The sequence below is a fragment of the Acomys minous genome, assembly GCF_964271855.1.
Source record: "Acomys minous genome assembly, chromosome: 7".
Taxonomy (NCBI): domain Eukaryota; kingdom Metazoa; phylum Chordata; class Mammalia; order Rodentia; family Muridae; genus Acomys; species Acomys minous.
Window position 1 is genome coordinate 949451 of NC_140488.1, and position 20950 is coordinate 970400.

A 20950-nucleotide genomic window follows, 5' to 3' on the forward strand; every position below is an offset into this window, starting at 1 on the left:
TTCTAGACATGAAAGAGTGATTTTATTTCTGCTGTTTTAAGTCTATGAGAATTTTTTAAAACAGCTATAGGAAAGTCATATGCCCCCACAAAACCAAAGTAAACCAAGCTAAACCAATAATACTTTTAAAGGAAAAGGAAAAGTTAGTATTTTAATGAAAATTTCATGAATAAGGAACTGGTCTGTTTCTTTAACATGTTCCCAAAGATCCTGTAAATTACAAAGTGGAAAACTTGCTCCGCATCCCCTGAGAATTCTGAGGAAGCCCCAATCCAGCTCAGGCTTACTTTTTAAATCCTTTCTTAAAAATCTGAATTCTACTCAGCCTTCTCACTCCTAGTGGAAAAGCAGTGCTGTGAATAAAAGCCCAGGGATGGATGCACAGACCTCACTCACGAAAGCTCGCAGGAGGGCACAGAGGAGTCAGCAAGGCATGTCTACTGCCTTCTCCACGCCAACTTCCGCTCTTGACTAGAATTGCAAGCCGATGCCAATGACTGTGAGGTTCCAGAATATGTCTAGAACCTTACAAAACAAGTGAAGGTTTGCCTTTTTTGTAATCTGCCAGGTACTCCTAAGTGGCTCCTAAAACAGGACATTTGGGCTGCTGGAGAGCACGCCATCATATACTCCTAGAGTGTAAACTGTGGCCACTGCCATTCACACAAGGCAACAACGTGACTGGCAAAAATACGAGCACACTAGGACTAGAACAAGAGAAGCATGTATGTGAAGAACTCTTTTGTCAGACCACAAAGCAGTCCTAACTCCAAGGCCAAAAAATGAGAGTAAAGAAGCTTCTAGTTCCCCAAATAGTAACATAAAGTAGAACAAGGTGTGCACTTTCTGTGATAGTCAAGAAGTACCCTGACTGGTCATCAAAGAGCTCCCCAAAGCAGTGACCCGACAGAAGAGAGTGGGACTATGCAACGTCAAGCTACATCAAAGGAAAAAGACACGTAAGCATACTATTTAAGAGAGAACAGCATGTCTAGCAGACAGCAGAAACCCAAAGGTCTGCCTCCTCCATGGCAAGGCTCCAAAACCACATCTAAGCATTTGTCCTAAATGGAGACACAGATCAGTGCACAGGTACTTACAGTAGCAAAAAGACAGAATACGTCCCAAACGTCCATCAGAGACAACACAGGTTGTGAACCTAAGCGCCACATGTCCCGGGAAGAGAGCCTGTAGCTCCCAGGCAGGAAAGGCACCAGCTGGAGGGCAGAAGAGCTACACTCAGCTCTGCTTGGAGAAGGGGTGCTCCCTGAGAGCCCCTGGCCTCCATTCTAGACTCCCTAGGAAAATGGGAGAAGAGGAGGAAGAAGCCACCAGAGGCAAGTGGCTCAGGCACACAGAAGAAAAGGGGGAAAAAAACAGCCCTGAGTGGTGCTGTCTACCTTAATGGAGGCCTAGCAGACGAAGAGGCCTAAAGCAAGGGTCCTGCTAGGCCCTGAGGCCCACTCTTGAACAGCCCTTAATTGCAGACTATGCAAGTAACACAGGAAAACGCAAGTTGCATAGTTCAGGACGTGGTACGGCAGGTGGCCTTGCATCCGCTGCTCCTATTCTATGCACTCCATGACGTGTATCTGCAGAGTGTCCATATCAGGGGCCTGATACTGGCACTTGGGACAACAGAAGTCAGGTGGTTCCTCAGGAGGGCTCCTCCGCTGGTTGGACAAGGGCGAATGAAAGGAGTGGTGAGCTGAGGAAAAAAGAACAAGGCTAGCTGAGTAGGCTCCCCACCCAGGCTAGGCAGACCTGAAAGGGAAGGAGAGGCTAACAGTGTACTGAGATCTGTTGATGCCACTGTATTTGACCACATGTGTGGCTGGGAACCACCTCTACCAGCACGTTTTTCCTTTTGCCTCAGAGTGGTGTCGGCTACTGACGCGGGTGGCCAACAAGAGCTCCCCAAATCACAGCAGCAGAGAGGCCAACCCATGTTTCCTCAGCACAAGACTCTTCCCTCCCTGCCCATCTCCTCCCACCACGTACCACCTGTTCACTCACCCTGAACAGGGAGTAAAGGGGGCTGGGAAGTCTCTACATGCCGCTTCCTCATATCCTCAATCCTTTGAAAACAGAAAGCATTCAATCAATGCCTGTGGGCTTCTTTTTTATGAATAAATACCTTCACTGAGATATAACTCTCTTGTCATACAATTCACCAATTTAAACTGTATCATTCAGTGGGGTTTTACTCTATTCAGCATATCCAAGCATCAGTATAACTTTATTTTTCATCAGCATAATTTAAGAATATTTTCATCATCTCCCAAAGCAAACTTCATACTAATTAGCAATTAATCCCTGGGTTCCCCTTCTATTCATTTCCTTAGAACCCTGCTACAAACTACCACACACCTAGTAGCTTACAAGAACAGAAATGTGCACAATGCAGGATGCCAGGCGCCCTAGATCAACATGTCAGAGGACTGGGCAAAAGCACCATGCCCTCCCCTAGCTGGTGGTGGCATTTCCTGTCTTGTAGCTGAATGCCAGTCTCTGCCTTGGCCTTATTGTGGCTACCTTCTGTGATCTTAACTTGGTGCTTCTATTAGAACCACAGTCTATTAATTAGCCTAAAGTGACTTGAAGTTAACTAGTCACATATACAAAGATACTATTTCCAAACAAGGTCAGATTTTGAGGTTTTAGGTAGATGTATTTGTACTAGTTAGGTTTTGTTGTTGTCAATTTGACAAAAGCTGGAGTCATCTGATAAAAGGGAACTTCAGTCGAGCAAACATCCCCATTAGGTTGGCCTGCAGGCAAGCCTGTAGGGCATTTCCTTCACCGATCATTGCCGTGGGAGGGCTAGTGCCCCAGGGCCGGTGCTACTCCTTGAGCAAGCACCTGGGTTGTACGAAAAAGCAAAGTGAGCAAGCCATGGAGAACAAACCAAAGAGCAGTTCCTCCATGGTTTTTGCTTCAGTTCCTGGCTCAAGTTCCTGCCCTGACTTCCCTCCATGATTAACTATAAGGTAAAGGAAACCCTTTTCTCCCCAGTTTGTTTTTAGTCATGGTATTTATCAGAGCAACAGTAACCAAACTAAGACAGACAATAGTACCAGGTTCTTGGGGAATTGCTAAGACAGACCTGACCATGTTGTTTTATGGAAGACAGTGGAAAGATTTTGGAACTTTGGACTGGGAATGCCATCAAGTGATTAGAGCTTAATGGGCTGTCCTGTGGGAGCCAAGGAAGATAAGAATGCAGAGACCAATGCAAAGGATGAAGGCCTAGCTTATGATGTTTCAGAGGGAAGCAAAGATTCTATCAGTGTCATGTATGTGGTATTTGGAATTAAGAATCTGTAAGTCTTGTCAGCTGGGGCTGAAGAATCAGATGTGATGAACAAGAGACCAACAGAAGTAAAGTAAAACCTTTACTTTACTGGGACAATTGATGCTGGTTAGAGGAAGCTGCGAAATTAGTGGCGATTAACAAGAGATCAGCATCACTAAGATAAAATCTCCTAGACTCTAGAATCTAGAGACTATCTCCTCAAGGTCAACACAAAGCTGTATCTCATGCTGGCAGTCAAACGTGATAATGTGAGGAATCATGGAAAGCAGCTAAAGAGAGCTCAGGAGAAGCTACTGGTGAAAGAGCATCCTCAGTTGCAGTGAAGACTATAGCATATTGAATGCCAGTACCATGGGATAACCACCACAGAAAGCAGCAGTTGTGGCGCACAGCCAGGCTGAGCTTATGACATGAGCTATGTGTGCTGTGAATGGCAGAGCCAGAGGATCATTAGTAGGTCCCAGATATCAAGAACTGCATGTTTTTTTTTACACTGTTGGGTTTTGGTTTGACTTAGATTTGTGACTGTGCCCTGGTTCTTCACTCCTAGACTAACAAAATATGTAACATTATTTTGCAGGACCCCAGTTGAGAGACTTTAGACTTTTAAACAATTTGGGTTTTTTAAATAATTTATTTTATTTGCCTTGGTGTTTTGCCTGAATGTATGTCTGTGAGACAGTGCTGGATCTTCTGGACCTGCAGTTACAATTGTAAACTGCCACGTGGGTGCCAAGAACTGAACTCAGGACCTCTGGAAGAGCAGTCCTCTGAGCCATCTCTCCAGCCCCCAAGAGTTGGGCTTTTTTTTTTTAAGGGTGATGGAATGTTTTAAAGACTGGGATTTTTAAACTTATGTTTTATATTGTGATATTGACATGAATTAGAGGACAAGCAATAAAGGAAAGGTTATGGTTTAACAATGGGGTGTTTGTATGTCAAGCTGACAAGGGGTTAATTGTGCTGGTTGGCTTTTGTCAACTTAACACAAACTGGAAAGAGAATCTCGATTGAGGAATTGTCTTCAACAGACTGGCTTGTAGGCAAGTTTGTGAGGCATTCTCTTGACTAATTGATTTTTAATGGCCTAGCCCATGGTGGATGGTAGCACCCATGGGCAGGTGGGCCTGAGTTCTATGAGAAAACAAGCTGAACAAGCTAGTAAGCAGCGTTCCCCTGTGGCCTATGTTTCCGTTCCTGCCTGCAGTTTCCTGATTTGACTTTCCTCTGTGATGAAATAAATCTTTTCCTCCCCAAGTTCCTCTAAGTCATGGTCGTTATCACAGCAACAGAAACAAAACTAAGACACTATAAAACCTAATTTATCCCCACAAAAACTCCAGTCTTAGCTACATCTCAAAAAATTCATTTCTGTGAAGTTTTAGCTGGACCAGCGGGAAAGGTAATATTGGGAGGACAGGGCACAGGGAGAGCAGCAGGAGGTATACGGAAACTTAATAAAAATACCAAGAGCCATCACTGTCCTGCAGTTACTACTGGTTGTTGCTCAGTATAGACCTTCTGTGTGTGGCTGTGCCCTGGCTGCACTCTTAGAGGCCCACCTGGCTGACTCATGGCAGCCAGCTCTCAGCTTGGTGACCTCACGCTGCAGCTGCTCCAGCTGCTCCTGTAGAAGTTCCTTCTTCTCCACCAGCTTCTCCCGGGCATGTCTCTCAGCTTGGAAGTCAGCCTTATAGATATCCGCCTGACAAACAGAACAGAGGTGTGCCACCATCCATCAACTGCCCTTCAAGCATTCTATGCCATGCTCCAGAGGAGCAGAGCCCTGTCCTGTCCCCGAGGACCCCATGAGAGTATATACCATGAACACATAGGAAAGCTTGTGATCCCAAGAGCACCAAGAGGTCAAGTGAAAAAGCAAAGGACTCAAGAACACTAAGAGAGGCCACTACAAAATGATGCCAAAAGGTGCAGTAGACCCCACTGCCTGAGTGGGCAGGCCGGAGCAGAGCCCTCACCTGGGCCTTCAGGACTGGCACAGTCTCCATCACAATCTTGTGCTGCTCAGCCTCCTCTTTGAGTTTATCAATCAATTCTTGTTTGGCTACCAGGGCCTCCTCAGCTTGCTGGAGCTGCTGCCTCAGATCTTCCAGCTGCATGCCCTAGAGAAGGACACAGGGATCTGGCGAGTCTCTTAGCCCTCCATGGTGCCAAGCTTACCTCCCTGGCTGGCCACTGTTCTGAGAACTAAATAGGAAAAGCTGGAACAAAGCCACATCTCTGGACTTTGGGGTCAATGACAAGATCTCAATGTGTGCAGGGAGAAGACTGCATCTGTTGTGGCCCTATAGTACAGAACAAAACACTGAGGTCTTTCTTAGGATGCACAAAGATCTTAGGACTGATAGGAACTCAGAGGATATAAGCACTGCCTCCTACTCTGCATCATTTTCTAAAGAGAATTCCTAGCTAGGCACCCTTTCTCTTGACTCTTCAAATCTTTAAAAACAGGAGCCACCCTCTCTCCTGAGCCTTCCCACTCCACAGTGAGTTACATACTAACCCGCCACAGAGTGCAAGGCCATCACACATCAGGCAAGGCTACAACCCAGGGATCCTTTCAGCCTGCCACTTGGTCAAAGGTCTGCTGATCACACACACACCCTATACACACGCACACACGCTCTCAACCAAAAATTCCCTCCAGGGATTAAGCAGCCATTTTTAAAAGATTTTTCTTAATTTATGTGTGTGTGTGAATGTGCATGTGCATGCATGAGCCGTGTGTGTGTGTGTGTGTGTGTGTGTGTGTGTGTGTGTGTGTGTGTGTCCAAAGAAGTCAGAGATGCTACTAGATCTGCCAAAGCTAGAGTTGCAGGTGGGCATAAACCACCCAATGTGGGTGCTGGGAACAGAACTTGGTGTAGAGAAATTTTAATTTAGAAGATGGCTTCTCTGGCAAGAGATCACATGCAAAGATCTTCTAGGTCTGCGTGATCCAGCTAGAAAACAAGCACGCCTTTAATCCAGGAGACAGAGGCAAGCAGATCTGAGTTCAAGGCCAGCCTGGTATAGAGCAAGTATCAGGTAAAGAAATGCTTAGGTCCAGGCCTGGTGGTACCTGCCTTCAATCCCAAAGGAAGGTAAAGTTAGTTTGTAGAAGGAAGCATCTATGTTTGAAAGTGATGTATAGTTCAGTAGCAGAAAAGGCAATGAATCAGAGAAAGATTTGGCAGAATAGGATACGCCAAACTCTCTTGAGAAGAGAGAGGAAAGGGGAGCTACTTAAGGGGCAATGCAGAGAGGGAGGGGGGGAGGCAGTTTTACCACGACAGTAACAGAGAGACAGCTTGCAAGTGAAGACAGAATGAGCCAGAGAACGAGAAGAAGCCAGGAGCTTAGAGTAGATTTCTGGCGTTAGTTTGAGGCCAAGCAGAGCAATGCAGGGGCAGAGAGAGAAGCCAGATTGAATAAGTCAGCTGGGAGAGGAGTTTGATCCAGAATAGCTGAGTTCATCCAGCCAGCCCAGAGCTCAGTAAGAACAAGAAAGGGTGAGCTTATTAAGCAGTAAATCTCAGAGGTGGAAAATATTCTAGGTCTAGCATAGACTGTATGGAGGCTAAGTTCCCAGGAGTAGGCCTAGGTTAGCAGGCGGAGGCAGTAGGCTTCAGAGACGACAAATCAGGTGAGTAAAAATTACTTTTGCAACTTGAGTCCTCTGAAAAAACAGCAAGTGCTCTTAACCACTGAACCATATAACTAATTCTTTCTTCATCATGTGATTTGGTTTCGTGCTTAATCCTTATAAATATCCTAAGAGCACACTATGGATGACAACATCCTTCTTAAAATGTGACCAGTAACTTTAAGTAACTATGCACAATTTGTGTTAGCCTGACTAATCATGAGGTATTTTTATGCAGAGGTATTCATGTTTCTATTGTTTGAGCCCTCTCTTAATGCATTTGCTAGAAATAATAATGTTTAAATATTTTGAATCTACTTGTGCAACTTTCAAAAGTTGTTTATATGCTTTCTGAATTAAAGCCATATTTAGGTGCTAGAGTTCACCTTTTACCTAGAAGGTAAAAAAAATCACAGTCATAACTGCAGATGAAAAAATGTTTCCATGGAAATGTAGTAATCATTATGGCATGGAAACATCCAGTTCTTAACCTAAAATTTTAAATGTATGCTTAGGGAGGGGTCAAATTTTATTTTATCCACAATAACTGCCTATTTTGTTATAATAAAATAAATATATAAAATGTAAAGTTTTGTTTAACTCAACTCTGCAACTATGAAATTTTTTGAACAGTTATGTACACACGCATGCACACACGCGCACACACACATCATGGGTTTGATTTTGCTCCTCTGCCTTTCCCTATAGTTCTCGTTTTGTTAATAGAAAAACAGACCAACTCCCATTTTTGCGAAGCCCTCTTCAGACATTTCATCTTGCATAGCTGCACTGTTCTAGAACTGCAGAGATCTTTTTGTTGTTGTTTTGTGTTTGTTTTGTTCAAGACAGGGTTTCTCTGTGCAGCCTTGGCTGTCCTGGACTCGCTCTGTAGACCAGGCTGGCCTCGAACTCACAGCGATCCCCCTGCCTCTGCCTCCTGAGTGCTGGGATTAAAGGCATGTGCCACCATACCTGGCAAACTGCAGAGATCTTAACGGTAAATAATTTTAAGAAATTTTAGTGAGAAGCAGAAATGCCTTCATAAGTCAGCTTCTCTAGTCTATTAATATCATTTGGCTTCCCGTTGCTCTCTGGAGTTATTTACTCAATGGGGGGATGTTTTTACGTTTAGGGGAGTAGCTTGTGTTTGGTTTTTGAGTTTGAGACTATACATAACCCTGGCTGTCCTGAAACTCGCTCTGTAGACCAGGCTAACCTTGAACTCTTCCTCCCAAGTGCTGGGGTTAAAGGTCTATGCCATCATGCCCAGCATCAATATGTGGGCTTTTAACAAGCTTATTAAATGTTTTATATAAGTACTGAGTTGTAAAAATTATCAACAGTCCATTCTATTTATGAGAAGCAGGAGTACAGCTAATAAACTTTACTGTAAAAGAATGACCACTAGACTGTTGGTCATGGTAGCACACACCTGCAATCTCAGCACATGGAAGACGGAAGCGAGAGGATCAGGAGTTCAAAGCCAGTCTCAGCCACCTAAGAGTTCAAGGCAAGCCTGGGCTCTCCAAGACCCTGTCTTTATTATTTTTTTCTGAGACAGGGTCCTTCTGTGTAGCCTTGGCTGTCCTGGAACTCATTCTGTAGACCAGGCTGGCCTCAAACTCACAGAGATCCGCCTGCCTCTGCCTCTTGAGTGCTGGGATTACAGGCCTGTGCCACCACACCCAGCTAAGACCCTGTCTTTAAAAAACAGAAAAAGAAAAGGCAAGGGAGATAGCTCAGTCAATAAAGTACTTGTGATGTCCTAAACTCAAACCTCAGAATCCATGTAAGAAAAAGATCTGGGTATGTATAGCTCTTGACCTCAACATGCATTTGCAAGTAGGCGCACACAAAGTTATCAGTAGAAATTGCACCACCCAGTTTAGACCTGATGATGATAAACTCAAAAAGACCTCCAAGTCACCTCAGAAATGTTTCTGGAAGAGGTAAAGAGAGGCTAGAAAGATGACTCAGCAGTTAAGAACACATTTTTGGAGAGGGCCCAGGTTCAGTCCCCAGCACGCATATGGCTTACAACCATTCATAACTGTGGCTCCAGGTGCCACAGTTACTCTAGCTGCAGCAAGTACCAAACACACACATAGTGCACATACATATATGCAGGCAAAATACTTTTTACATTAAATAAATATAAAAAAAATTTACAGAAAAAGAAATGTTTCTAGGACTCCCCCTGGCTCAGAGCATGAAGAAATGGCCTGTGCAGAAAAACAAAAACAGGCCTGCCATAGACCGTATCTGAAAGCCCTAGACCCAGATACCCTAGTGATGTCCTGGGGATGTGTCCCATCTCCTTGTGGCCATCATAAATCATCACAGCAGCAACCCCAATGAAGGTGTCAGGCAACTTGAGAGACTCTTACAAAAGCAAGATGTGGTCAATCTCAAAGGTCACACTGCTCCCCTTCAGGTATACTGGAGGAAGTAGAAAAAACCCTCTCCCTGGAAAGCCCAGGGCAGCCATACTTACTAGCTTGTGTTCTTCACTTACCTTGCTACTCTTAATGTGGCTGTCGTAGTCCTGGAAGAGCTGATGATAGGCAGCCTGCAACTGAGCCAGCTTTCGCCTGCGTAGAAGGAGCAACGAGAGAAGCTGCTTTGCCCGAGTGCAGCCATATCTTGCCTAGTAAAGCTTCACCCTCTTCCTTCTTATCCCATAAGAGACCTGAACTGTGGGCTCCTGGGGGCATCAACCCTAAGGAAAGCTTTGCTGACTGCAAGGATTCACTGCAACTGCTTTGGCTTGTACATAGTTCTTGTTTTCCTTAAAGCCAAAATCTTGGAATGTTTCTACCAAGGGCTAGGAGACAGCCCAGGAGTAGAACCTGTGCCTCATGTGTTTGAGGCCCTACACTCTATCTGTAACACCAAAAATAAAATAAACATAGAGGCAGAGAGATTGTTCTAAATTACAGGAAACTCAACAGGATGCTGAATCACATGCCAATAGTAGGTTGAGGGCCTGGGCAGGCATTGTAAAGCCAGATTAGGAGTATTGAGGGCTAGCTTGAAGCCACCATGGCCCCTTGTTTTCCTTACACCAAAGCATATTTTAACTGTGGTGAAAAAAACCTATGTAGCATACATAGTAAACCAAGAATGCAGATGGAATATATTTCCATTTACATATAATAGTCGATTGTGTCGTTATCAAGGCAAACTCCAGAAGGCAGAAAGCACCATGGATGTTCTGATCTCCTGGACCAACCCTCCCAGCCACTCACTTCTCCTCTGAAGCAGCCTGTCGCTCCATTCGCAGGGCAGCCTCCACACTCTGGTTCTGCATGCGCAGCTGGTCCACCTGCACACTGTGTTGCTGCTGCAGCACCTCCCGCTCGCTCTCTAGCTGTCTGACCTGCTCAGTAACTGCTCGCATCCTGACATGCAACAAAACAAACAAAAAAAACACTGAGGGAGCTGTGACCAAGGCAGCCTGGGGAAGAGTCCTGAATAGCATATGTCTGAGAGCTGATTCTGGTGGCAGAGTAAAGGGACCATGGCAAGGAGGCAGTTGGGAGATAGAAAATACAAAGCAGCCCCTGACATGTATTGCTCCTATTCAGAGGCCCAACAGACAGTCATGTGCAGTTGGCAAGGAGGTAGACTAGGAAGAGGATAAGGTACCTGCATACTAAGCTGCTTCCGAGACCAGGTGGGAGCAGTCCCTGGAAAGGTACCAAAGCAGTCTGGGTAAAGTGATTATTCTAGATTCTAGATTATTCAAGAGATTATTCTAGAAGCAGCATGGAAGACTGCCATCTGAGCTCATGAACACTGTGCTACTCAGAACTCAGCTGGAGTCCCAGGTAGCCTCACTGGAGGCTCAGTTCTCCTCCCCCAGGTTACACAGCTTCATTGTATGTATAGGACATGGTACCAATATATCTCAGCAGAGAATTCACCTCCCCGCCTATACTGTAAAAGTCTCACCTATTATCACCATGGGCCCCATATTTTCTGATCATGGACCACAGTACCCCACAGTTTCCCTTAAACTGCAATTCCCAGGCACTAGCCTCCTCACCCTGATACCTGCCTGTGTGCTCATTACAAAGGCAATGATGGGCATTTCCGTGGGTCTCTGAGGAAGCTTCTGATGGCAGGTCACCTCAACTTTGCCAAGGCAGGTCTAGACTGGGCCTGCACCCCTTCAGCCTTTTTTCACACTGCCCTTCCCCCACCCCACCACCACCAATGGTCTCTGAGCCCAAGTCAAACTCTCTTCCCTCTCACAAACCCAATGACTGCCTACTGTACTGAGAGTGCCAGGGCTACCCTGTTAGTTTCACCAACCACCTGGAGGGCAGGAGCAAGGTAGTACAAGAGGTGCAACAGTATCCAGTGTCCATGCCCGTGACTCAATGATCCCAAGTGGCAACCCAATTCCCTTAGCAAGAGAGTGAGTGACAGTGCCAAGGCCACTAGTTGACAAAGTCAGCCAAACTTACTTTTCTGCCAAGAGTCAGAAATGTTAGTGCATGCCTGGCAGAGGATGACAATGTGACCAACTGACAACAGAAGCGTGAGGTCCAGAGTCTCTAATGAGAAGCAGTTCATGGGGGCTCTGCGCTTTTCATGGGATGGCTGTGCAACGTATCCAGTCCTCCTCACCTAGGACTTTCTGCCTTGGTGGAATCTCACTACATATCAGCCTGGATAGTGAGTTCTTGAGTGTGGTCTTAGGGGCCCTGCAGTGCTTCCTAAAAAATAAGTTGAATCCCAGTGTGATGGTTTGAATGAAAATGTCCCCCACAGATTCATAGGGACATATGGCCTTATTGAAGTAGGTGTGGCTTGTTGGAGGAAGTAGGGATGGGCTTTGAGGTTTCAGCTGCTCTAGCCAGGTACGCTCTCTCTCTCTCTCTCTCTCTCTCTCTCTCTCTCTCTCTCTTCTCTCTCTCTCTCCCTGCCCCACGTCTGCCTGCACACTGCCATGCTTCCCGCCATAACAATGGACTACCCTCTAAATGTAGGCCAGCTCAAAGTAAACACTTTCCTTTGTAAGAGCTGCAGTGCTCATGGTGTCTCCTCACAGCAACAGGAATCCTAAATAAGCACCCAGAAAAGCATCAAGAGGCTGGAAGCGACAGCTGGAACTAGATTCCTGGATACCTGGCCAGGGCTCTCACAAGACAGCTCTGAGGGCCCCAGGAGATTGAAGAAAAGATTGTCTCATTCACAATTCTGGAAGGGACCCACTGGATTCTAAATGAGACAAATGTAGGAGCCTCCTCGGAATTCCTCTCTCCTCTGAGCGGAATGACTGGCAATGTTTTCTTAATGGCTTTCCTTCCCCACTCACCTTCCCTCTAAAATTTGTTGCTCCTTGGTGGCAGCCTCCAAACGACTCTGGCTCTCTTGGAGTTCCCCCAACAATGATGTCACCTGGGCTTTCACAGAGGCCTTGTCCTCAGCCATCTGCTGTAAGATAAAGGTCATTTCCTGTCAGTACTGCTTTCTCCCATGCTGCCCATTTTTGGCATCCCCAAGACCTGAGACAGCCTTTAAGCAGCTGATGGATGGAGGGGCTTCTCTTGCCTGGGTACCTGGGAGTTTCATTAGCCCAACTGCTGTCTGCCCTCCCCCAGTCACCAACCTTGACTCTAAGCTGGTAAAGAACCTTTCTCATTCTCTTTGAGACCTTGTAAAAGGAGACCGTACTCAGACAGAAACAACAATAAATGCCTAGTCCATATATACAGCAGGTGAGATGTTTTGGTAGGAGAGGATACTGGGTGTTCTTAAACCCTGAGCAGAACCAGCAAGAAGGCTCACTGGGTACAGGAACTTGCCACCAAGGCCACTGACCTGAGTTTGATCTTCAAAATCCACATGGTGGAAGGAGAGAAAGCAACTATAAAAGCTATCCTGAGTGTAAATTCAGCCCCCACCTCAGGACTGCCCATCCCACCCCACCCCCACCCCCACCCCCCCCACCCCCGGTTACCTGCTGGCATTTCTTCAGGTGCTCCAAATCCTTTAAGGCCTGCTCCCTCTGCCTCCGCAGGTCAAGCTTCTCCAAGCTCAGTCTCTCCACCAGCGTTCTGGCTTCCTGGAATTTGCACATAAGGAATTCCTTCTCCTCCCGCTGGCTAACCTGAAAATGCAGCAGCTCTTCACAGCGTTCCCTCAGCATCTGATTGCTCTGCCGGATGGCATCTGGGGACGGGAAGACAGCAAAGGAGATTGGAGGCCTGATAGCCAGGCACCCTGTAATACCAGGTGGCCTTGCTCTAACAAGTCAAACCAATTCTCAGCCATTTCCACTGAGGTTATGCCCTCAAGTGTCCGCAATGCATTGCTAAACACATCATCCTCACTTGAAGGGCTTTCTTTTTAAATGCCTCACTTATATTCTGGTCAACTGGAGATAACCCTACCCTGGAACACTGAGTCCCAGTCCTCCCAGGCCTGCATCTCTGCCTTCAGGATCAGGGAGTCCTAAACATGCCTGCAGGACCTGGGGAGGTAGGGAAATCGTCCCCAAGGCAAACTCCACTGTGGAGTTTCTGGCTACTGCCTGGGAGCCCAGAAAGTGCAGACAGGGCAATTTAGTAGCTTCTCTGAGTTTCATCATTTTCAGCTGCATATTCAAGATCAGTTAGCATCCACCTTACAAAATTAGAGTGAGAAAGGAGACAATGCCAGTGCAGAAGACTCACTTAAAGATCTCTCTCACTGGAGCTGGCCACACCCCTCCAAGAGCAGGCCACAATACATTTTAGGAAAACAACCCTTCCCACTTCCCAAGGAAAACCATATCCCCTCCCACCCAAAAGCTCGCTGTGTGCCAAGAAAGATCAAGCCTACTCCATGGCGTCCCAGCTTGCCCTCTTTCCCCTTCCTTTTCTCCCTCCCAGGTGCTGGCTTTGAGCCACCTTACTTCCTGCATGTGAATCTTCACAGACAGCCCCACCTGAAACTGAGCAGGAAGATGGCTAGGTTTGAAATGCTTGCTGGTTCTGGGGTACATCATCACCTCATACCCTGCCAATAATGAGATGCGGCACATCATGACCTCATGTCCTGCCAATACTGAGGGCAGGTAGAAAGAAGCTTTGTTCTTAGTGTGTTAAGCCCCTCCTGATCACCTCGGAGCTCTTGGTTCTCTTCCAGACAGCGCTGGAGGGTCTCAGGAGTACCCTGTTCTGAAGGCAGATGGAGCATTGTTGGTTTTCCCAGAGAAGGTTCTTCACTCTGCATGTCCTGGTCCCCTGCTGGGCCACCACTGGGCTGCACCATCTCATTCAGCTGGTTCTTCCAGAGGTGCCTGCTCATCCAATAGGACAGTGTCTGGAAAAAAAGGCCAAGTTCTCTCAACCAGCACAAGGCATTTAATCTATACAGAAGCTCTAGGCTTCCATTCACAGCAGAAGGCTGGACATTTTGTGTAGTGAAACTGATATAAAGTGGGAGTCAGGCTGCCGCCAAAAAAAAAAAAAAAGTGGGAGTCTGGGTCTAAGACATAGCAAATACTCCAATTCCAAAGAGAGAACTATAGAGGGAAAGGGCAGTGCGCTGGGAATTGCAGAAGCAGAAGGTGCTGGCCCTTACCTAGCACAATGGAATGATTGACAGGTCCATGTTCTAACCCTGCAACCCATAAGTGCGACTTTATTTGGGAAAAAGGGTCTTTACACATGTAATTAAGTTAAAAGTTCCAAGCCAGGCTTGGTAGGACATGCCTTTAAACCAAGTACTTGGAAGGCACTCAGGCAAATCTCTGTGAGTTGAAGGCCAGCCTGGTCTACATAGTAAGAACCTGTCTCACAAAAATTAAGTCTCTCAAATTGAGATCACCCTGAGTTACGTGGGTGGGCCATGATTCCAACAGCAAGTACCCTTCTGAAAGCAGACGAAATGGGTCTGGGAATGTAGTTCAGTGGTAGAGCACTTACCTAGCTTGCACAAGGCCCTGGGCTGAGTTCCCACCTCCTCACATGCACACACAAGAGAGAGAAGAGAGAGGAAAAAGGTGGAAGCACAGGGAGATGGCCATGGGAAGGCAGAAGCTTCGACTAGAGTGATATACCGGTAAGGTACTAACAACTCAAAGGCAGGAAGGATGCTCTTGTACAGTTTGCAGATGGAGCTGGGCTGTGGTGGCGCATGCCTTTAGTCCCAGCACTCAGGAGGCAGAGGCAGGCAGATTGCTGTGAGTTCGAGGCCAGCCTGGTCTACACAGTGAGTCCAGGACAGTCAAGGCTACACAGAGAGACCCTGTCTCAAAATAAAAACACAAATAAAAACAAAAACCCCAACAGTTTGCAGAAGGAGCATGGCCTTGTTTACTCTCTGATTTTATTCTCATGGCCTTCAGAACCGTGAGATATCAAATTTGTGTTGTTTTAAGTCACTGGGCCTGTGGTTCTGAGGCTTCAGGAAACCACACTGTACCTAAGAAATGTTCTTTGTGGATAGAGGAGACCTCTGGTGTCTTCTGTATACTAAGAAATTTGAAAGTGTGACTTGGGGTGTCAGTCTGAGACAAAGGACCCATGATCTGCTTATGTTGTCTTGTAAAGCAGATTAGAGAGCACGCAGAACAGTGCTGACCCAGGGACCTTCTAAATCCTGCCTAACCCTGACTCCCAGGAAGAGGACAATCTCAATTCAAATAAAAGGGCCTGAGAAGGATCAGCCTTTGAGGGAGAGAGAGACACCAGAAGAGGAGGTTTTTCTGGAAGCCGAAGGAAGAAACTAAGTGAAAAAGAAGGAAGGGTCAGCTGGGTGAGCTCAGGCAGATGGAGTTATGAGTATCAACACTTTTAGTGTAAACAGCCAAACAGTCCTTCCTCCTACATTCCAGACTCATATAGCAAAGTTCTCGGATGTTTAGGAGTCTTCCCGAGGCGACAGACAGGGCTCAGCTGTTAGCAGCACACAGTGTTCTTCCAGTTCCCACAGGCCACGCTGGGTAGCTCACAACCTTCTATAACTCCAGCTCCAGAGGATTAGGAAACCAAGGGGAAGGGATGGATCTCCATGAGACTGTCTCAAAAAAGACTGAATTATGGGCAAATTAGACAGCTCAGTGGATAGACTTGTTATGCAAGCCTAGAGGAACGGTGGAAAGGAGATAGCTGACTCAGGGTTGTCCTCTAAGCTCTACACATCCTGGCCATGGCGCCTGTGCTCCCCAGACACATCATGCACGCATGCGCGCACAAACTACTAAATAAATATTTTGTGTAGCATGCAAATTATGTCTCAAGAAAGCTACTGCAAATCATAATGGATGGGACAAGAAAGATGATGGCTCAGTGGTTAAGACCAGTTGCTGTTGTTGCAGAGGACAGTTCCCAGCATCCACATGATGGCTCACAGACATCTCTAACTCCAGTTCAAAGGGAGCTGACATCTTCTTCTGACCCTCTTTGGACACCAGGAAAACATGTAATACACAGACATACTCACAAGCGAAACACCTATACACATAAAATAACATCTTTTCTAAAAAAGAAAATAACTGTGGAAGAGGATTGTAAGAGGTGTGAATTAGCTATGAGTTGATAGTGACAGCTAAGAAATGTGTACATGAAACTTACTATATTATTTCTACCTTTGTACACTTAAATTTTTTCAAAAATAAAAGGCTGACAGTATTCACCTGGATTACTACAATAATCTCTTTACAGATCACCATGCAGCTGGGCAGTAGTGGCACAGGCCTTTAATGCCAGTACCCAGGAGGCAGAAGCAGGCAGATCGCTGTGAGTTCAAGGCCAGCCTGGTCTACAAAGTGAGTCCAGGACAGTCAAGGCTACACAGAGAAACCCTGTCTCAAAAAACAAAACAACAACAAAACCAACCAACCAAACAACAACAGATCACCGTGCTTTGCTTCTTCCCTTGCTCTTTACTGGCAATGACCCCACTGGGGCCAGTTACCTCAAAGATTACCTCTCTCCTCTACCCTGAAACCTGAGTTCCCAGACAGAGAAAAAACAAGGTCCTATACCACCGAATTCCCCTCCCTCCCTCCCTCCCTGCCTTCCTTCCTTCCTTCCTCTCCACCAACCATTTCTCCCTGGCTCTCTCTACTCCTGCTACCAGTCCTTCCTTTTTCCTAGGAAATGCCAGGACAACACACTCACTCTCAGGTCAGGTATGAGGAAAAACAGATTACTACTAATCATTTGCAAAGTGAACTGAGGTGCATCAGGTAAGATATTTAGCTGCCTATGTACACTTGAAAACTTTTTAAAGGCCTCAAATGCACCCAAGTTTGATAAACAGCTTGGTCTGGTGGCACACACCTGTCAGCTCCAGCACTCGAAAGGCTGAGGCAGGAGAAACTTGAGTTCGAGGTCTGCCTGGCCTACACCGCAAAATGTGTTTCAGAAAACAATTTGATGAACAGAAAATGTTTCCAAACTCGAAGAGTTCTAGCACTGGGGGCCAAGCCCTTAGGCGACAGCTGCAGTGCAGGGAAGAACAGAACCAGTCCGAGTGGCCCGCCTGGGAAGTGAATAAGCGCGCCTGAACCAATGCTCTAGAAGCATATGGCAGAACAAACTGAGCCTAAGGTGGGGGGCGGGGGAGTTCGGAAGCTGCGGAATCGGCCACCAGCGGAGCCCTGTCTTTGGAGAAGAGGACCACACCTGTCAGCAGAGTCGGCCTGAAGTGAAGAGGGCGGGAGCAGCGGGATCCGACCGCTCCGACAGAATCGGAGCTCCTACAAAGTCCTAGTCAGTCGGTCACCTTTCCTTTCTCTGCTGTGGAAAACCCCGCTTCCGGCTTCCGGTGTCGTAAGTGTGGGATCCGGAAGTAAAACACAGACTCGAAGACTTGGAGATTAACTAAAGATGCGAAACTCCATTCGTGCCGCACCCTGCTCCAAAGAAAAGCCTTAGACCGCCAGCCTGCATTGGCCAGCGGAACAGTGGAACGCTCCTCACTGATAAAGATCTCAAACACACACCCACACACATTTATTTATTTATTTATTTATTTATTTATTTATTTATTTATTGAGATAGGGTCCCCTAGCTGTCCTAAGTAGACGAGGCTGGCCTCGAATCTACCTGCCTCTGCTGTGTGATTAAAGTATTGCGTCACCACACCTACACTCGCTCCCACCCCATTTCCAAGGCGTCGCATCCGCATTGAAACACCCTAGTTTCAGTCTGGTCCTGACACTGGGCTCTCTGCGGCCAGACCCCGACAATGGAAAAAGCCTAGAGGAAGCTGCGAAAGCCGGGCCCAGAAGCCAAACCAGCAGCTAGGGAAGGCGTGGCTACGCTGCTAACGGAAATGGGATCATGCCGAAAGACCTCGAGGGTCTAGCGGAAAACTAGACCATACATTATGATTGGGATGGCGATGGGACACAGGAGAACTTTGCGGAGCAGCACCTATGCCTGCAAGGCATCGCGATCATGGAGCAAGGGTATCAGGGACAGAAAACAGGGCGGGGCTGGCCCGAGATGCGCGCGCGCCTACCTCTGCGCGCTCTCTCTCTCTCTCTCTCCCCCTCCCGCTCTGATGGAGTAGTCCGAAACTCCTCCCCCTCCTGCCTCTCCCGAGGCGGGTTAGCTCAGTTGAAGGACCCGCCCTCCTGCATTAAACGTGCCAGCTAAGAGCAGCCCCCGGAAACGGGCTGTGCACTTCAGAGCTGTGAGCGGTTTTGGCTGTGGCAACTAAACGCAGGTAAAGGGGTGGTCTGATGGCATACTGGCGGAGATACTTGCTGCACGCTCGTGCGCCGCGTGTCCTTTGATGTGCGCTATTTACCATGCTTGGATATGGGGAAAAAATCTACGAGGTCTTAACCCATCCCTTTGTACCCCACACTTTCCCGCATTGGGCCCATGAGGACTAGACCTTTAAAAGAGAAGGGACTTTATGGGGTCACTTGGCTGGGCTAGAAGACAGCTGGAGCTAAACTCCATCATCTGCACAATCAAACATGGTCAGATCATTGTGGAGTTTCTGGCAGAGAACAGAGTGTGATGGTCCCAGACCTATCTAGCTGCCCAGAGTGAGTACCCTAGGTGAATTCCATTAATGCTTGTAGTAATTTCGTAATGTACAGCCCCCAGAGAAGGCAACACAGGAAGGAGGCATAGTATAGCTAGAGCCCAGAGGCAGCAGCAGTTTCTGACTCTGCAAGTGTGTGTGTGTGTGTGTGTGTGTGTGTGTGTGTGTGAGTGTGAGTGAGTGTGAGACAGTGGTTTTAATAATCAGTCACCAGCCTGGTGAGAGCCCTTGGATAAGGTTAAGTTGTCAATGCTCTTTTGTTCTCCTGCCTCATCAATGAGCCTTTCTTCCACCAGAAAACATCATGGCAGAGCAGGTGGCCCTGAGCCGGACCCAGGTGTGTGGGATCCTGAGGGAAGAGTTGTACCAGGGCGATGCCTTCCACCAAGCTGATACACACATATTTATCATCATGGGTGCCTCGGTGAGTCTCCCCTCAGGCCCTGAGTCTGAAAGATCAACTAGAGCATTATGCAAGGTACTTCTCTCTCTGCACCTCAATTTCCCAACAGCCTGCTGAGGGGCCCATAGGTTCTACTAGGCTGAACTCTATGGCATACGTTCCTCCCTGTGTGTCCTGCTCATTGCAACAGTACCTGATATTCATGTGCCTGTGTCACATTGCCCACCTGCAAGACAGTTCAGAAATCTGTGCTCAGCCACGAATGACGACCAGACTTGGAGTGTCCAGGTTCTAAAGCACGATCCAGTTGGACTCCCTCCTGGATGAAAAAAAAAACCAACTGAGGTACAATCAGGGAAAAGTATATTTTTAACAAATCTGTAATTTGACAAATATTACAGTCAATTTCATTGAAAGGCTCTGAGGTCCCGCCTCTGCCTGTTTTCTTTGTACTGTCTGGCGTTCCCTAGGAGCAAACACCTCTCTGCCACATCTTCCAAAATCTACTGCAGGTGTCTGTCCGTTCCACCTGCTCCAGGTGTCCAGCTGGAACGACTGTCATTGTGCTCCATTAGGAAAACCTGAAGAACAGCAGAGTCAAAGCGGCCGTTTATTGATGGTGCACAGTGAGACTGGGGCAGTAGGGCTTTAGACCATGGGTTAGGTCATGGGCCTAGACCAGACCACCCTCTCTTATGTGCTGTGTGGCAGTAGGACATGTCCAGTGATCAGTGTTTGATGGCAAATGTAAATTTGATGGCCTGCTTTTAACCCTGGAATCAGCTCACCCTCGTGTGACCATCTTCACCATTAACTTATTGTGTAATATTGGGCAAGAACTTCATCAGAGATAGTGTGTTCTTGAGAGGGTAGTCTAGTCACTGGCTCACTACCTTCCACACTGGGCCCCTCAGTGCTGGAGGAACTCTGTGCTTCTTTGTTCGTACGGAGCATTGCCACCCACCAAGGGCTAGGGCTGTAGCTCAGTGGTACAACACTAACCTCATATGCATGAGGCCCTAAGTTCAATCCCAGCACTACCACAAAAATGGAAATCAGAATATGCCACCCTTTCGCCAAACCTGTTCTATGTCAGCCTTATGTTTCTCAGCAAAATTAGGAGTGGGAGAACTTAGAAAAGGAATGCAGAGACAAGCAGAGGAGAAGGGAGAGACAGACACCCCAAGGCACTGTCTCCTGACTCCCTGGAAGTCTAAGAGCCAAGAGGGGTACCCAGTAGGAACACACAGAACAGCAGCCCTACCCTCAGCCCTGGCCCCACCTGAGTCCCATTAAAGGAGTTGTGCGTGTATCAGCCATACACCGTAGCATGCAGGACTGACTCTATTAGGCCCTTCAATTTAAAGAGTGAACTAGAAGAGAAAATAGCTGAGGATTATTCCCCTGCCCCACCCATGCTTTCATAAGCATGCAGCAATAATAACCCAGACAGCAAAGACGGTTCATAACTACAGACTTGAACTCTTAGACATCTCATTGGTTGCTTATTGTGTGACCTGCAACAGATGTCTATCTTTCTCTGAACCTTAGTGGTTTGCACCTAACAAACAAACCCGGG

At 47.1% G+C, this 20950-nt stretch overlaps 2 protein-coding genes across 7 annotated transcripts in view; one reads left to right on the top strand and one right to left on the bottom strand.

Annotated features, from left to right (window-relative positions):
- The window catches only part of IKBKG (inhibitor of nuclear factor kappa B kinase regulatory subunit gamma), a 23062-nt gene continuing 2112 nt past the window's right edge, over positions 1-20950 (bottom strand). Inside the window, exons 2-11 of one of the 3 annotated variants that reach the window (XM_084790953.1) lie at positions 19598-19690; positions 14078-14279; positions 12934-13145; positions 12289-12407; positions 10211-10363; positions 9478-9553; positions 5296-5439; positions 4879-5021; positions 2017-2078; positions 1-1708 (exon numbers count right to left, since the gene is read on the bottom strand). In XM_084790953.1, the coding sequence (XP_084647079.1) occupies positions 1566-1708; positions 2017-2078; positions 4879-5021; positions 5296-5439; positions 9478-9553; positions 10211-10363; positions 12289-12407; positions 12934-13145; positions 14078-14264 (1239 nt within the window). In that variant the 5' untranslated portion in view covers positions 14265-14279; positions 19598-19690 and the 3' untranslated portion in view covers positions 1-1565. Of the gene's footprint in view, positions 1709-2016; positions 2079-4878; positions 5022-5295; positions 5440-9477; positions 9554-10210; positions 10364-12288; positions 12408-12933; positions 13146-14077; positions 14280-17245; positions 17481-17590; positions 17746-19597; positions 19691-20950 lie in introns of those variants that run through there. The other 2 variants (XM_084790952.1, XM_084790954.1) reach the window with 2 other exon arrangements.
- The window catches only part of G6PD (glucose-6-phosphate dehydrogenase), a 17243-nt gene continuing 14775 nt past the window's right edge, over positions 18483-20950 (top strand). For all 4 annotated transcript variants that reach the window (XM_084790945.1, XM_084790946.1, XM_084790947.1 and 1 more), the window contains exons 1-2: positions 18483-18638; positions 19265-19392. In XM_084790945.1, the coding sequence (XP_084647071.1) occupies positions 19273-19392 (120 nt within the window). In that variant the 5' untranslated portion in view covers positions 18483-18638; positions 19265-19272. The remainder of the gene's footprint in view (positions 18639-19264; positions 19393-20950) is intronic.